General features: G+C 42.2%; 1 protein-coding gene across 1 annotated transcript in view; it reads right to left on the bottom strand.

Annotated features, from left to right (window-relative positions):
- The window catches only part of LOC147438311 (gibberellin 20 oxidase 1-D-like), a 56,116-nt gene extending 45,786 nt beyond the window's left edge, over window positions 1-10,330 (bottom strand). Inside the window, exons 1-2 of the mRNA XM_086486735.1 lie at window positions 9,558-10,330; window positions 8,597-8,921 (exon numbers count right to left, since the gene is read on the bottom strand). Coding sequence (XP_086342861.1) covers window positions 8,597-8,921; window positions 9,558-10,066 — 834 coding nt within the window. The 5' untranslated portion in view covers window positions 10,067-10,330. The remainder of the gene's footprint in view (window positions 1-8,596; window positions 8,922-9,557) is intronic.
- Between the last annotated feature and the right edge of the window lie 4,863 nt (window positions 10,331-15,193).

Genomic DNA, 15,193 nt, shown 5'->3' with positions numbered 1-15,193 from the left:
ACGTCTCAGCCTCCTTTGCAATCATCCACTGCAAACATGACCACTCAATCTACTGTGACTCACTAGAGCTCTCATGCTCTAACTCCGTATGCATAGACTCTTGCACAACGTCCTCCTGTCGTGACTCACTAGAGCAAGACCGCTCTACCTGTCTATCCTGCATAGAACTATCTCGCACAACTGACTCTCTGCTTTGCTCAGTCACTAGCAAAGCATGCATGTCTGACTCTGTCACCTCTCTGTGTGACTGCTCAAGTCGTGCCCCAACTGTGTGCACAACGAGCTCACTACTCTGCACTCCATGCAAAGTACCCTGCAACCCATGAGCAAAAGAGACTCGCCTGCTCTCTCGCTCTCTTCCTGGCTGCATGATCACAGAGACAACACCGTCTCTCTCGTGATCCACATGTAATGGGTAACCTGTACCCCTTCTGGCACCTCTCGCAATCACTAGCGAACCCAAATGCAACACAAAAGATCGCTCAAGCAGCGATACCCGACATCCACTATCCCGTAACTGTCTGATTGAGATCAAATCCCGTCTCAGATCTGGCACATAACGCACATGACGCATGGTAAATCTCATACCACTGGGCAAGGACAAACATACGTCTCCTGCACCCTCAATGTCATACACAACACCATCAGCCATGTGCACACAACCAAGTCTCCCACTAGAAAACGTGCTAAACCACTCACGATGCGACGTGACATGGAATGTAGCATCTGAATCTAGTAACCAATGTGAAGACAATGTGCAATCCAATATGCAATCCGTAGACATAAGATCGTCTGAAGACAAGCTAGATGTAAATGTGACATCACCGTCATAATCATACTCAGTAACCACCGTACTGATCTCACTAGCATCTGTCATGCCCAAATCTGCATCATGCATCTGTCGCCTCCGTTGTCTCAAACGCCTGAAACATCGACGCCTAATGTGCCCTCTATGTCCACAATGCCAACATGTCAAGTCTCTATGCCGTCGAGACTTGCGTGTGGGATCAATCTCTCCCATGGACATAGAAGTAGGACTAGACTCCCCTGTAGACATGGATGTCGCGTACATAGCATGTAAACTCTGCCATAAAGCATGAGTTGTAATCTCCCTCGAGACCTGCCAGTAAACAGACTCAACCAGATGCAAACAAATCGTAGACATTGCTAACTCATCAAGATCCTGCCAATCATCATCACGCATAGACTTGGGCTTCGCCAATGCAACAAGCATATGCTCCTTCCAAGCAACAAAATCTGCACCATCAAACTGTGTCAGACCATAACACTGGAAGTCAAATGAAAAATCAGCCATAATGCTCGCAAAAGAGCAACCAACAATGAGTAGCAAATGTCAACCAAATCAGCCCTAAACTGGCTCGAATCGCATCAACAAAAGTCTGCAAATATGGCTGTAAAATCTGATGCAAAGTTGCACCAATAACCACAAGTCAATATGACTTAATCGCGCATAAATATTTGACAAAATTTTGGCAGAGTCTCCTTTGTAACTGGAGCAAAATCTCAACAGTAAACCTCAAAGAGACAATAATATATGCCACAATGGCCAATCCGGGAATAAACTCGACCGGAATCACCTCACAAAGTCATACATATGAGCATACCCGCTCTTGCCGGAGTACCACTCAACGGCACCTCAAATGACATACATGTGAGTGATGATTGCTGCCAAAATACCTTTCAATCGATGACCAAATGTCTGCCAGATAACTATAGCAACATTTCGCAAAACCTTGCAAGATCTGTCGCTATGCGCAATGCGAAATACGGCACACAAGGGCATACACAAGTGACTCCAAACTCCAACCAAATGATGACTGAAAATCACCTGTCAAAGTGGGAGTAAACTCAACCACTAAACTGTCAAAGAGCAACCTACGGATACGTAGAAGCTATGGCGAGAACCTGGATAAAATCCAACAGAGTTTCTTCTATAAATTGAGCCAAATCTCAAATAATCTCAGCCATAAACAAATACACAAATCCATATATGGCATACATAAACCACCAAGACCATGGCAACATAGCTCACTCTCGCATGAGTGGCTCTCTGGACAAATGCATATCCAAAAACCTGTGTACACTTATGAATTTGTTGGTTGCTGCTGTAATTCAAAACATAATTTCAGCAAATAGACATCACCATCGCGTCCAAAGCGTGCCAAAACCCTGACCTAGACTCCTGGATCATGTAGATCTGACTCTGTATGACGGAGCTACGCAAAAAACTGCGTTTTAGAGCCCGAAAATGGCAAAAACGAGCTGCACACAGTCTTGAACCTGCTCCTGCTCCACTCTGCGTGATGCAATGTCCTCTCAATGCAAGCTCCAACGCAAGAGCTCTGCCACAACAACATCTAAGCACTCGAATGTCAAGCTCTCCTCCGCCGAGCACTTCTCTAACGAGCTCCACTGAGCTCAAAAGCTCCTCTCACCAAGGAAGCCGCAACCGCCTCCTCGACCAAGCTTGACCACACCAAGCTCCTAAGCTCCAAAGACAATGCTCCTCAAGCTAAAATCGCTCTCCGTGAAACTCCGCGATCGAACTCCACCGTCGAGAGCGAGCGAGCTATCGCCTCGAAGCTCTCAAAGCCGTCGTGCTCTCCGCGGTCACCATAGCTCTGATACCAATTGAAGGGGATCGGGGAGCACCACAGACGGAGAGTGAGAGAGCAAAGGAGACACACAACACACAGATATGGGTGGGGAGACTCAAAGAGTGAGCAACCCCCTATACACTTATGCTATGTATAAGGTATACAAGTCAGTGGGCGCCCAGACTCTGGGTGGCCGGGCAAGGCACAGGCGCCTATACCCCAACAGCTACATGCAAAATTGATGCGAACAGAGAGCTGTCTCCATACGATTACACGTAAAGAAGACAAGGCGAGGGCAAAAACTGCAACAAAAACCATCAAGGACGCACAATAAGCTTAAACCTGCAAATTTGTGATCTTTGGCTAAAATTCTTAAAGTTTTTACATGAGTTTTAGTTATATACAAGTCTCACTTCAAAAAACTCTCTAATTGATGCTACACTAGCAATTTGCGGTGTATGTACATGTGCTTGCTAAAGAAATCCAGAAAGACCACAAAAAAAAATCCCACAAACGCTTTTGACATCGGGTGCTATGTCCATATATACAAATTTACAAAAAACGAGGTTCTCAAAATGCGTGCAGCAACGTATCAAGCCACTGAAGACTCGACGAGTGAGGGCATCCCAAGCCTAACCTTAACCAACTTGTAGATCTCGATCGAGCAACTTATAAATCCTCACCGTGTGGGCCAAGATATTTAAAAGTCCTTCCAACTTATGGGACGTCGTTTGATGGGGCCCAAATCAAATAAATCAAAGTCACATACATACACACAAAGGACCCAACATATTCAGATTATGATGTGACACTATTGTACAATTGAGTCTAGAGTTTATGTTTCCTTGCTAGCGTGACCTGGCGTACATAATTTCCAAGAATTATGTTGTTGAAGTGGCAGGTTTGCTGGTGACATGGCAGATTGTGCACGCAACCCCTTCATTGCTAGCTTTTGGGAGATCAGATGTTTTTGAGCTTTTGGCTTTTCATGTACTACTTTTGAATGGAGGGCCTTTAAATACATGCTCGGGGTCACTTCTCTAGCATTCTTGCACGAGCGAAAGCAAAGCAAGAGCCCTAGAAGTTTTACTGAGTTGAAGCAATATAAGAAATACCGAAAGGGGTGCCATCATCCGGGGCCATGCTATGTTGGGGTGGAACTCCCACCACTATGCATCTTGTAAAAGTTTGCCTTGTCTATTCTTTTTGGTTGGCATGTGGTGCCCCTCCCATTATAGTGGTATCAGGGCTCTAGTTCTTGCTTTTTGGAAAGCATACCGGTCCTACTAAGAACAGACATATCACAATGGTGTTCATGGATTTGGCAGAGTATATGCAGTTTCTTCTTGATAAGCTTCGCGACATACTTTCATGGCATCCTCAATAGAATCTCTTGATTGTCTATTCCAATTGGAGAATTTTTTAGGAACATGACCCATATAAATTTTCTAATTTCTTTTTATTTAGATACTTTTGAAACTTTGCTTGAGAAAGTATAGTTTAAATTTGTTTGAAATGAATTGCATCTGTTTTAAACTTGTTTTGGTGCCGATTTGAGGATTGTATCTGTTTTAAACTTGTTTTGGTGCCGATTTGAGGATTGTTTGACTCTCGTTTTAATACTAGTTTCAATCATCTGTGAATTGCTCCTGAGAGGAGTACTAAAGAGAAGAATTCATGTTTGATACTGTCTAAAACCTCGAAACAATGCAGATCAGGTGTTTAAGGAGTGTTTTGTTGTATGCTAAAAAACCTTTGAACAATGCAGACCGTGTGTCGGAGAAGCGTTTAGTTGTATGATCGAAATCTTCAAGCAGTGCAAGCTGCGATTTGGGGAGCATTTGGTTTTATCAATTCTCTAAGCTCATGGCCTGGACCTTTTTGGGTTATTTGCAGGGGAGTGGGGAGGTAGTTGTTGAGTAGGTTCATGCCTAAGACCGTCTGTCTCGGAGGAGTGCTTATCGGTGCTGTTTGTTTATGTCTTGTAACATGCATATGTGAGCATTTGTGTTGCATTGTGATGTGCCAACAACTGCATATACCTAATTGGGTGAGATTTCTTGGGTATGTAACTTGAGTGCATTGAGACACCCATTTTATAGATCAGCGTAAGTTTGGGTGTGATGACCACTTTTGCTACATTGGAAAAGCAAGAGCTTTAATATGGAATGAGAAAAGAGAATGACCCTTGGATATTTTTTAACTAACTTGAGTTGTTTTGCAGATATACTGTAATCCCATATGATTCTTCTTTTAAGGGAGATGTCACGAAATGCTCACATATCAAACCATTAAAGACCCGGAGGGTTAGAGTCCCCCAAGCCTCTAACCCTAACCAACATGCAGATCTTGGTCGAGGGGCCCAAACCCTAGCAGAAGTAGAAGAAGATAAAGTTCTTACCAACTTACAAATCCTCGCGGAGTGGGCCAAGATATTTGAAAGTCTTTCCAACTTTTGGGACCTTGTCCCATGGGACACAAATTAAATAAAGCAAAGTCACACACATCAAACAAAGGACCCATCATATTCACATTATGATGTGGCGTTATTGTACGGATGAGTCAATATTTTACGTTGACTTGCTGATGTGGCGTGCTGTATAGATTTTTGTGAATTAGCTGCTAATGTGGCACGTTTTTGTGAATCATGTTGATACTTGGTGACATGGCGTATTGTACGAAGAGTCCCTTAAGTGCTAGCTTTTGGGAGATCAGATGCTTTTAGACTTGTGGATTTTCATGTACTGCTTTTGAATGGCCACGTGCCTTTAAATACGGGTTGGGGGTCTCTTCTCTGGCATTCTTGCATGAGCGGTAGCAAAGAAAGAGTCCCAATAGTTGTAATGAGTTGAAGCAATATAAAGAAATACCGAAAGGGGTGCCATCGTTTGGAACCAATGCTCTCTTAGGCTGGAACTCCACCACTCCGCATCTCATGTGTCATGTATCTCTTTCAATTCGGTTTTATTGAAGTACTTGAAAGTTTATCTCATTTGTTCTTTTCCGTTGGCACATGGTGCCTTTCCTGTAATAGTGGCACATTGAAGAACTGAAGATTACCAATTTCAATCTCAATACTGAAAAATGGGTTCTCTCGACAAAGAGCTGAAGAGCACCAATCTATGCTAGATTAGAAGAAAGCGGCCATAGAAACTTTACACGAGACCAACAATGTATTTAAACAATCAATAATGGATAAGTACATCTAGCAGTCCCTAGTAGATGTCATATATTCTGATGGAAACCTAACCCTGAATCTGGCAAACCTCCAAAGTCTAGTTGAAAATATGAAAGAGGATCTTGAAGATAAGGCCACCAAATATACAAGCACCTTAGCCAATCAAGCACTTTTGGAGAATCTCAAGGCCAGCTAGGATGAAGAAGATGAGGAGGAGGATAACTGGGATGACACTACATAGGTAGATCCAAATTCCAGGAAAGATGATGATCAGACAGATGCTCTAGATGAGAGCCAAGGAGTTGGTTAGGTTGATCATACACTTGACCAATCCCAACAGTCACATAAACAAATGCCAGAAAACTGATCAGATCAAACACTTGAAAGCCAAGCACACCACAAACCCTAGACTAAACTGATCCTACTCAGTTGAAGATGGTCTTTATGTCTGAAGATGGTCTTTATGTGCAAGAACAAAGGAAAGTGGTATAGGTGGAGAAAAAAATCACACTATAACTTTGTCTTTTCTAATCAATGTCTCAGTCTGAGTAAGAAGTTAGAGAAAGAAAAGTACCTATTGATCCAAACTTATCTCCAAGATGACGATGCTTGTTCAAAATTTGGAGAGGTATGAGATGCTATTTTCGGTGGTAAGAGAATAGCAAAATAATGGAAGGCTATGAACTACCATGAACATAAAGGATGAACTACCTAGGTTCTATCCAGCTCTATACTCGATATTTAATGAACTACAAACAAAATGAGGTACATTCAAATAGTAGATCAGATCAAAGAATGATATGAGCAAAGCAGTGCCTTATGGGTGGCATAGAGTTCAGTGCTCAATAACACTGAAAAAAAGATACATTGTCAGAGTTGAAAGATGACCTCATGAACTTCAGAGGTATGATGAGGCAATGAAAATTTCAGATCAATCAGCTACTAAAACATATTGGCAGGGGGGGGGGGGGGGGGGGGGGGGGGAGAGAGAGAGAGAGAGGACCACTACAATAAAGAATGCCTATAACGTGGATTTAAAAGTAGAAATTATATATATATCTTTTGTGACATTTTCACATACAAAAGGGTGCTAAAAAAATGATATTGAAAAAAATACAAATTGAATTAAAAAAGGATCCCTTTTATTTATGAAAAATTCATAGCTAAATGATTTTATAAATAGTCCTTGAACACACGCGATATATAGAGTTTAGATATAGTGACTACCCAAGTAAAATACACAAATGAGCTAGTACAAATCTCCGTCAAAGCATTGAAGATTCCTGAAAAGGAACTAGCTAGCAAAGTCAATGCAGAGAGCCACAATCCAGAGAAATGTTTTATTAAGTGATCTTTGGGATCTGGACCAAAGCCAATCAGCACACCCACCCAACTAGGTGGATCCAAATTGCATCCATCTACCACAAGCTAGCCAGGACAAGAGTGGCAAAGGGCAAGAAGACTTTGTATAATGAAGACACAAAAGACCTAGCACTACTTAACACTTTGTGAGATGGAGATGCAAACAGAAAGAAGGGAGCAACTGAAGCAAGAGACTATGCAAAGGATAATCATGAAGGAAAATACACCCTCCAACAGTTCGCAGACTCAGAGGGTGGCCATAACTATTGGACAACCGGTTTAGATAGTCAAAAAACCCGGAGTAACGAAGGCTCCAAATAAACCAAAGCGAAAGCGCAAAAGATGACATTTGAAGAATTTTTATATGTGACAAAATTCGAGAAAGCGAAGGAGGATGTAGAAGGTGGGAACCAACCCTTGTACGGGTTTTATCTAGAAGAAGACTTCAAGTTACTGGATGGAGTTACTGCCAAATTGTACGACTGTGCTGACCAATCAGAGGCCAACCCGAACACTTATAAATAGGACCCATTAATCCTATTTTTGGGACCACTAAATTTGCATCTTCTACTTGTCGTTTATAGAGCTTAGGAGCACTCATTACTAAGCTTTGTACCAGTTGTACTTTTCAGATTAACCATTCCAAAATTCTATTCTCTGAACTCTTGTACTTTGAATCACTATCTCAACATGAATACATTTTCAGTTGTCATCTAGTCATCTAAAGTCTATGCATTCCCATTGTCATTTGATTCTGTCATTTAACATGTTTTAATCCTAGATCTTATTTGATTCTATTATTTATAATCTTTTAATTCCAGTTGTCTTATGAAGTCTATCATTTAGTCATCTAATGTCTAACTTTAGAAAGTTGTCAAAGCGATCCAGCTCATTCCAATCTCCCATGTCCTTGGTAAGATAGCTTCTCTCTCCAAGTTCTAGAAGCTGATGGAGCTCATGTAGACACTTCGTTAGTGGGTTTTTGTGAGGTTTGAACATGGTAAGATTTCATGGTTTCTTCTCATACTCTTGTTTCTTTTTCCAAAGAGGGATTGTTAGATTTTGGATTAGCACGTTATAATAAGACTTATTGCATTTTGTTGGCCAATTTTGATCTCTATTAATGTGGTGCTTAGTCTATTAATCCATGTGGAGTCAACAAAAAGACAAGGGAGCTATCCCCTTGGGCAAGAATTATTTCAAAGGCACCTGGCCACCTTTCATAAATAATGATCCTATTGCAAGAGTCGTTGGATCGCTCATTCACTCTCGTTATAATATCTACAAGATTCGAGTGATTTCACACACGTAGTAACTAGGGGCAAGCTTGTGGAGCCTAAACGGAAAGATGAGATAATTCATTTGCATGTCTCTCCAACCTCAATTTATGCATTTTATCATAGATAAAAGTGACCTCGGTTAAGTATGAAGTGCTCACCTCAAGAGTGTCTCCGACATTAACCACAAAGCAATCGGGACGAGGCTTTACTGCTACCCAAAGATCATCCATGAGCACTTGTAAGCCCCCCACCTCGTCTTGCAGAAGAAGCGTAAGACTTTGAGGGTCTGTGTGCTGACCAAGACCCAATATTTTACGTGGATTTGGGCATGGTGGGTACCTATTCACTCGAATGAGGGTGGTGTCACCTTCGGTGAAATGTTTACTGAAATGCTCTTTCTCTAGCCCCAGCCCTATTGCAAACATTTGCAAAATCGCCATGCCTAGCCTCTCCAAGGCTTGTGTATATTGTATTAGTGTCTCCCTACATCAATACATAAGAGAAGTCAATATATGTAGGAAACTGTCATAAAAAAGTGGGTAAATAAGTGAAAGATGAGATAAGTATGTTATAACTCTATAGCGAAATGCAATTAGGCAAGTACTTAGCATAGAACGTGAATATTAGCTATTGCTCTATATATGAAGTGTTGGATCATGTATACAAGTTTTGCATAGATACTAACAAATATTCACATGCTCTCCTAAGAACTTATGTTATCAAAAACGTTGTGCAAGATTAAAACCAAAGCCTCCCTATATGATCTCAACCCTTGAAGATTGGAGATGAGGCTTTGAACAGCTTAGAAAGAAATCCTAAGAGTCGATAAAAAAGCGAGAGACTACTGTTCATCCACGGACTTTGATTGGATATGTTGTAATCTAGAGAGGCATGGGCTAAACAACCTACGATACTTGGATAATAGAGAAAACCCATGCCAACCATTTCCAACAAAAACTGAAGAAAGGTGAACACATTATACACATACAAGAGATGAGTATGAGCAGTGAACATATACAAGCGATGAGTGTACATAAAGTGTTGCATTTGGGCACCCATTGATCCAATGCATGCATTGCATTGAGTGAACAGAGAAGCAAGGGAAGAGACATTACTTACGCCAAGGAAGAATGGAGGGAGTGAGAGGGGCCCCAGACGCGCTCGGCGAACAAGTGGATCTTGTCAGGAGATTGTTGCAGTTGCAGGATCTCGGTCCACGGCAGGTTGACGCCATAGTCGGGGTTGCTGGCAGAGTAGCCCAGCGGCAAGCCCAGTTGGCGGCCACCCTTCTGCTTCTGCTGGGGCGGCACCTCATCAAAGAAGTGCACACACGCCTGCCTGGTGCGCACCAGAAGATCCAAAGGCACCCCGTGCTCGCTCACCTGGAAGAACCCCCATCGCTGCGCCGCTTCCACCAAAGCCTCGCACAGTTCTAATGGCGGCTCCATCATCATCCCATCTTCCACAGCGGCCGCTAGGCTAAACACGGGCAGATCGTGCGTTGGCGAGAAGTCCATGTAGCCCAATGTCGGCCACTCATTTTCGGTCCACTCGAAGTCCTTCAGCCCTAGCTTGCTTTGCAGCAGGACGTCATAGCTTCTGCTGGGCTCGGGCTCCATCGCCTCCATCCCGTGGTCTTTTTTGAAAACGGCTTTGTTATATATTCTGGCCTCTCGCCTGCCTGCTTTACTGCATAGTTTTCTTCACAATGAATGGATACGGATACACCGAGGGCATTCAACTGCATCATCTACACCACACTCGCAAAACGCCAAAGCCTTTTGCCCCCTGTATAGGTATACTGCATCTTAAACTGCACAGGCTTGGCATGGCGGGCCATCCGGATCAACGGTGGGCATGTAGGGTGCATTGAGAGCCGTCCGATGGGCAAGGAAAACAATTTATGATTCTAATGAATCTTTTTGGCCTTGGAAAGAACAAAACGCCACCCGGGTGAGACACTACGGTTCTAACTTTACCAGTTCGAGCTCTTTGATTCCAATGTCTTACAATTATGCTATTTGTCGCAAGTCGAAAAGGAATGCATAAATGAAACATGTACAGAATATGTTGGATTTTGATTCCAATGCCTTACCATTAAGCTATTTGTCGTGAGTCCAAAGGGATTGCATAAATAAAACATATAAAGAATATGTTGGATTTTGATGTTTCTATTGATATATCTAGAGCACGTGAGGATCACATTCGGATTACATCCTATATATGCCTAGCTCACATGGTGATCACATTTTGATTATAACAAAGTTACATTCGGATCACATCCTATGCCTAGCTCACATGGTGATCACATTTTGATTATAACAAAATCACAATGCGATCACATCATGTGATGATCACGATGTGATCACAACTGTGCACAACCACGATCCAATGACGTTGATGAGCACCTTTTGACATGGACCATTGATCCCTAATGGGGAGGTCCGTGTCAATTAGTTCAGAGGGGAGGCCATGGCATCAAGAATCTACTAGATGGTTGGTGTGCGTTGACCATAAGTGGCACGGGGTCCTGTGAAGGAATCAACTCCTTGCGTTCAATCTGCTGTTGATTGAATTCATGCAAATAAAAAACTAGGGCTCCATCGCGTTGAGGGTGGCCCTTGAACCCCGACCTCCCACTCAACAGTGCAATGCTCTAGCCAACCCACCTAGCACGTATTGCTGCATACAATGTGTCTCCGCGAATGTAAAACCATGACCCCCCCTACTATGGAGATCCAATGTCTCAAATCCTTGGTGCTTGCACCCCGCCGATCACGTGCCCCGTCGTCAATCCCTTGAGTGTGACCCCGTGTCACTTATACACGAGGGTTGGTGTGTGTGTGTGTGTGTGTGTGTGTGTGTGTGAGAGAGAGAGAGAGAGAGAGAGAGAGAGAGAGAGAGAGAGAGAGAGTAGATTGCTTTAGAACCTTGACAGAGCATTATAAGCACCACATGTTTAACATAGATAGTCTGGTAGAAAGTAGGGGTGGGGATTTTAGAATACAAAGCTATTTTTGAGCCAAAGCTACCATTTTTGCATTTCTAATAGATCTTAGAAGCTACAATCATGTCAAGGCATCATGGTATCCTTTTGTTTTTGACAAATACATGGAAATGTACAAGTGCACCATGAAGTAGAGGCAACATCTATTACCTAAAACCATCAAACATAAAAACAAGTTAGTTTTTCTCTGTGAAGGCAAGTGTCATGGACAATGCCTATTTGTCAATAATGCCGACTTTATGCATATTCAAATTTAAAAAATATGTAATGTTTGCTATTCGCAAGATGTGAGCTACCTATGTAGGTTGTTGCATGAGGTGTGGGTGAGATGTGAGGTAGGGTTACCATCAATCTTTTGAGAGACTTGAGGTGGAAATGTCCCTAGACACCGCCCTCAAATAGTAGACTTCAACTCTCTCCTCACTATTTATTGGAGTGCTCTCTCCACAATATTTTTATTGTTGTGTAGGGGGATTCAAGTAGTGTTTGGTTATCCTCCCTGGAATGAGTTGAATGTGTTCAGACAGCTATTCCAGGTCCGCAAATAGAGTTAGTTCAGTTCAGGCTAAGACATCAGATTAGACTTCAGTATACTGAAAGACAGAACTAGAAATATGAAAGACATAGGAAACGACAACTGGAACAAGAATTGTATTATTTAGATTAGACAAGTGTACAACTAGAATCATTACTTGAATGAGTGTTCACCTTAATGAGAGTATAGAGTACATGAGTCAATGGCTTGTCATAAAATCTAATATCTAACCAACCCAAATAATTTTCTCATATTAAACTGATCATTTAATGTGGGAGAATAAACGAGAACAAGGGTTAGAATATAGACATGTGCTTACGGATCTTTCTCAACACGGGGCCAAGGTTAAAAGGGGTCCAAATGAGAGATGGTATGTTAAAGAGCAATGCTACCTAATGGAGCTTAAAGACCGTAGGGTTAGCTTCATTAAAGACCTCCAAAAGTTAGTGTTCAAAAGTCCTTTGACCTTAGGCAAGCTAGGGCTAACCTTGAGGTGGGAATCCTACCCAAGCATGAGGTGCTTGTTGGCTTGGTAAGTGTTAGTGGGAACCTTACCCAAAAGCTTGAAGTGTTTCTCACATGCTTAAAAGACTAAAGTTGTTGAAGTATTCAATTTAAAGATAACTCTCTAGAGGCATCAACGTTTCCATGCTTGATTGACTAAATCTGTGAAGTATTCAGTTCAACCAAATGACTTAATAAGCATAAAAGACACATGTTCAAATGATCCTCCACATGTGGCCCTCATGATGTGTTTGAATGCTACTGGATAGGTTTTAAAGGGGTCCAATGAGAATTTAGATACATGAAAATAAATAATTATATTCTTTCTCTCAAAGATCAAAAAGAGGACACATGTCCACTCCATGTCCAACTGAAATAATAGAACAATACGCGAGAGAGAGAGAGAGAGAGAGAGAGAGAGAGAGAGAGAGAGAGAGAGAGAGAGAGAGGTGTGGACCAAGGATGAGAGGGGGGTATACTCTTCCACACACACACACACACACACACACACACACACACACATTCTCTCATTGTGTGGAGTGTAAAGTGCAAGAGCTCCATCTCCTTCTCCAAGCTTGTTGAGAAGTGGAGAGCCTACACCAACACTTTGGGCTATGGAATGCAAATCCAACCAAGAGCCATGCTTCAATGCTTAAGCTTGACATCTTCTTCATCTTCATTACTATGCTATTATGCTATGCTAAGCAAGAAGAGTGATGATAAGTGAGGAACTATTTCTTTCTCCTATGGATGATTCTTCTTCCTCTTCCGTACCCTCATTCCCCGCTAGCTCTCTCCACCTTCGAAGGTGTTTGAGGCCTTGAGACTAAAGCTTGGGATTGTTAATGATTTTTGCAAAGTTTATGTTAAGCTCGTGATGCATGAAGCTTTCCATCTTCATAGCATCACCAAGGTCACAAAGAACACAAAGATTGTATTGAAACAAATCTCTCTTGATGGGAGAATCTATAATACAAACGCCTTTTGGAGGGGGGACCGGCTCCAAGTAAATCGGGCCCTCAACTATTGTCATGTTCTCTAATACCCTCTCTCTTGCAAAAGTATTGTTCATGCCAAGTTAATTAAGTACTATGTTCATGTTGCTACCATCAATTAAGTTCACCCTCTATGCTATCAAAGTGCTTTGGTCTTAATAATGGGGTCTTTTTAGACTTGCCTACGGCTTTACCATTATTGAGGCATAAGAAGTCCAAAAGGAGCTATCCCTCGGCAATTTTGCTATGTTATACCCATCCCATTCTCTCTATAATTAACCAATTCGAGCCGTGGGTGTAGATACTTAAGTGCTTATTTTCAAAGGCTAAGAGGAGTAGCAACTAAGGTTTTGAGTTTCCACAGAATACACTAAGTAAAGACATAAGTATAATTAGCATGGCTGACAATAACCAAGAGAGTAGAATAAACATTGATAACTTTGATTTTGCACATTAAGGTGCTAATGATGATGTCCCCATGTTTATCAATTATGTTGTTACTAGGTTGCATCAAGCTACGGGCAACCCTACTTTGCAAGCCGAAGTTAACAACTTCGTGCTTATGGGATTTCCCTTCCTCTCCAAGAGGAGAGAGAGCTTAGGAGGCCTCTTGATGAGACCTGCAAAAGAAGACTCTCTCCTATATGAGAGGAGGAATCCAAAGAACAAGAAATTAATGAAACTCCAAGTTCCTCTGAAGATGTGGCTCCACAAAAACGGCGGTCTAGACGACCGCCAACTCCTCCCATGAGGAAACGGTCAACACACAGTCCTTCTCCTTGTCACTCCGAAAGGGAAGAGAGAAAACAAAGAAAGAAAGGTCAAGAAAGAGGTCACCCTCTTCTCTTTATTCTTCAACTTCCTCCTCTCCCGACGAAAGCTATGGCTATTCTCCTAGAGAATACAAGAGGGGAGGACATCGCAAATCATACCTTGCATGGTGAACATCACAAAAGCTAAGGAAGTTGAAAGAGGGAGAAAAGAGTATCTCTTTTCTCACCTATGATGGCACCTTTGGTGCCATCGACAAAGTATTGGCCTTCATCCAACAATTTGATGCGGCCTTTGGAGACGAGGGCTTCACGGAGTCCTGCAAGCTACGCCATGTAGCTATGCACTTCCAGAAATTGTCTCGTGAATGGTGGGCTAGCCTTCGTGGCAATGGTGAAGCCCCAAAGACATGGAAAACTCTACGAGTTTTCATCATGAAGCAATTCCTTACAAGCGATGCAAAGGAAAAAGTACTTACCGAATGGTGCAGTTTGAAGCTTCTCCTACATGAGTCTATTCACAAATATGTGGACAAGTTTTGGGATTTACATCTCAAGGCTACTATCTTCCAGAAGATAGACTTTGTCGAGAAAAAGCAACAATTTTGTGCGGGATTACTTGAAGAAATGGCCAAGTATGTCGACTCCCAACGGCCTGGTTCTATCATCGAAGTAATCCACCACACCATGGTTGTCTCCCGCATCAATTTCCAACAAGGGGCTAAACAGAATGTCAAACCGTGGAAAACAAAGACAAAAATGATGCAAAGGGGAAAACCAATGCCCAAAATTCTTCCCAAGGTACTTCCTACAACAACAACAATAGGTCCAAGGAGAAGGGCGCTTACAAAGGTAAAAACAAACTCTCTCATGAAGATCTTGAAGCTTTTTGCAAGGACCATAAGTGTTTTAAGTGTGGGGAGCAAGGAGATGGCTATTGTTCT

The sequence above is a fragment of the Adiantum capillus-veneris genome, chromosome 17 (assembly GCF_014529385.1).
Source record: "Adiantum capillus-veneris isolate H3 chromosome 17, ASM1452938v2, whole genome shotgun sequence".
NCBI lineage: Eukaryota > Viridiplantae > Streptophyta > Polypodiopsida > Polypodiales > Pteridaceae > Adiantum > Adiantum capillus-veneris.
This window is presented reverse-complemented; position numbering and strand designations above follow the sequence as displayed.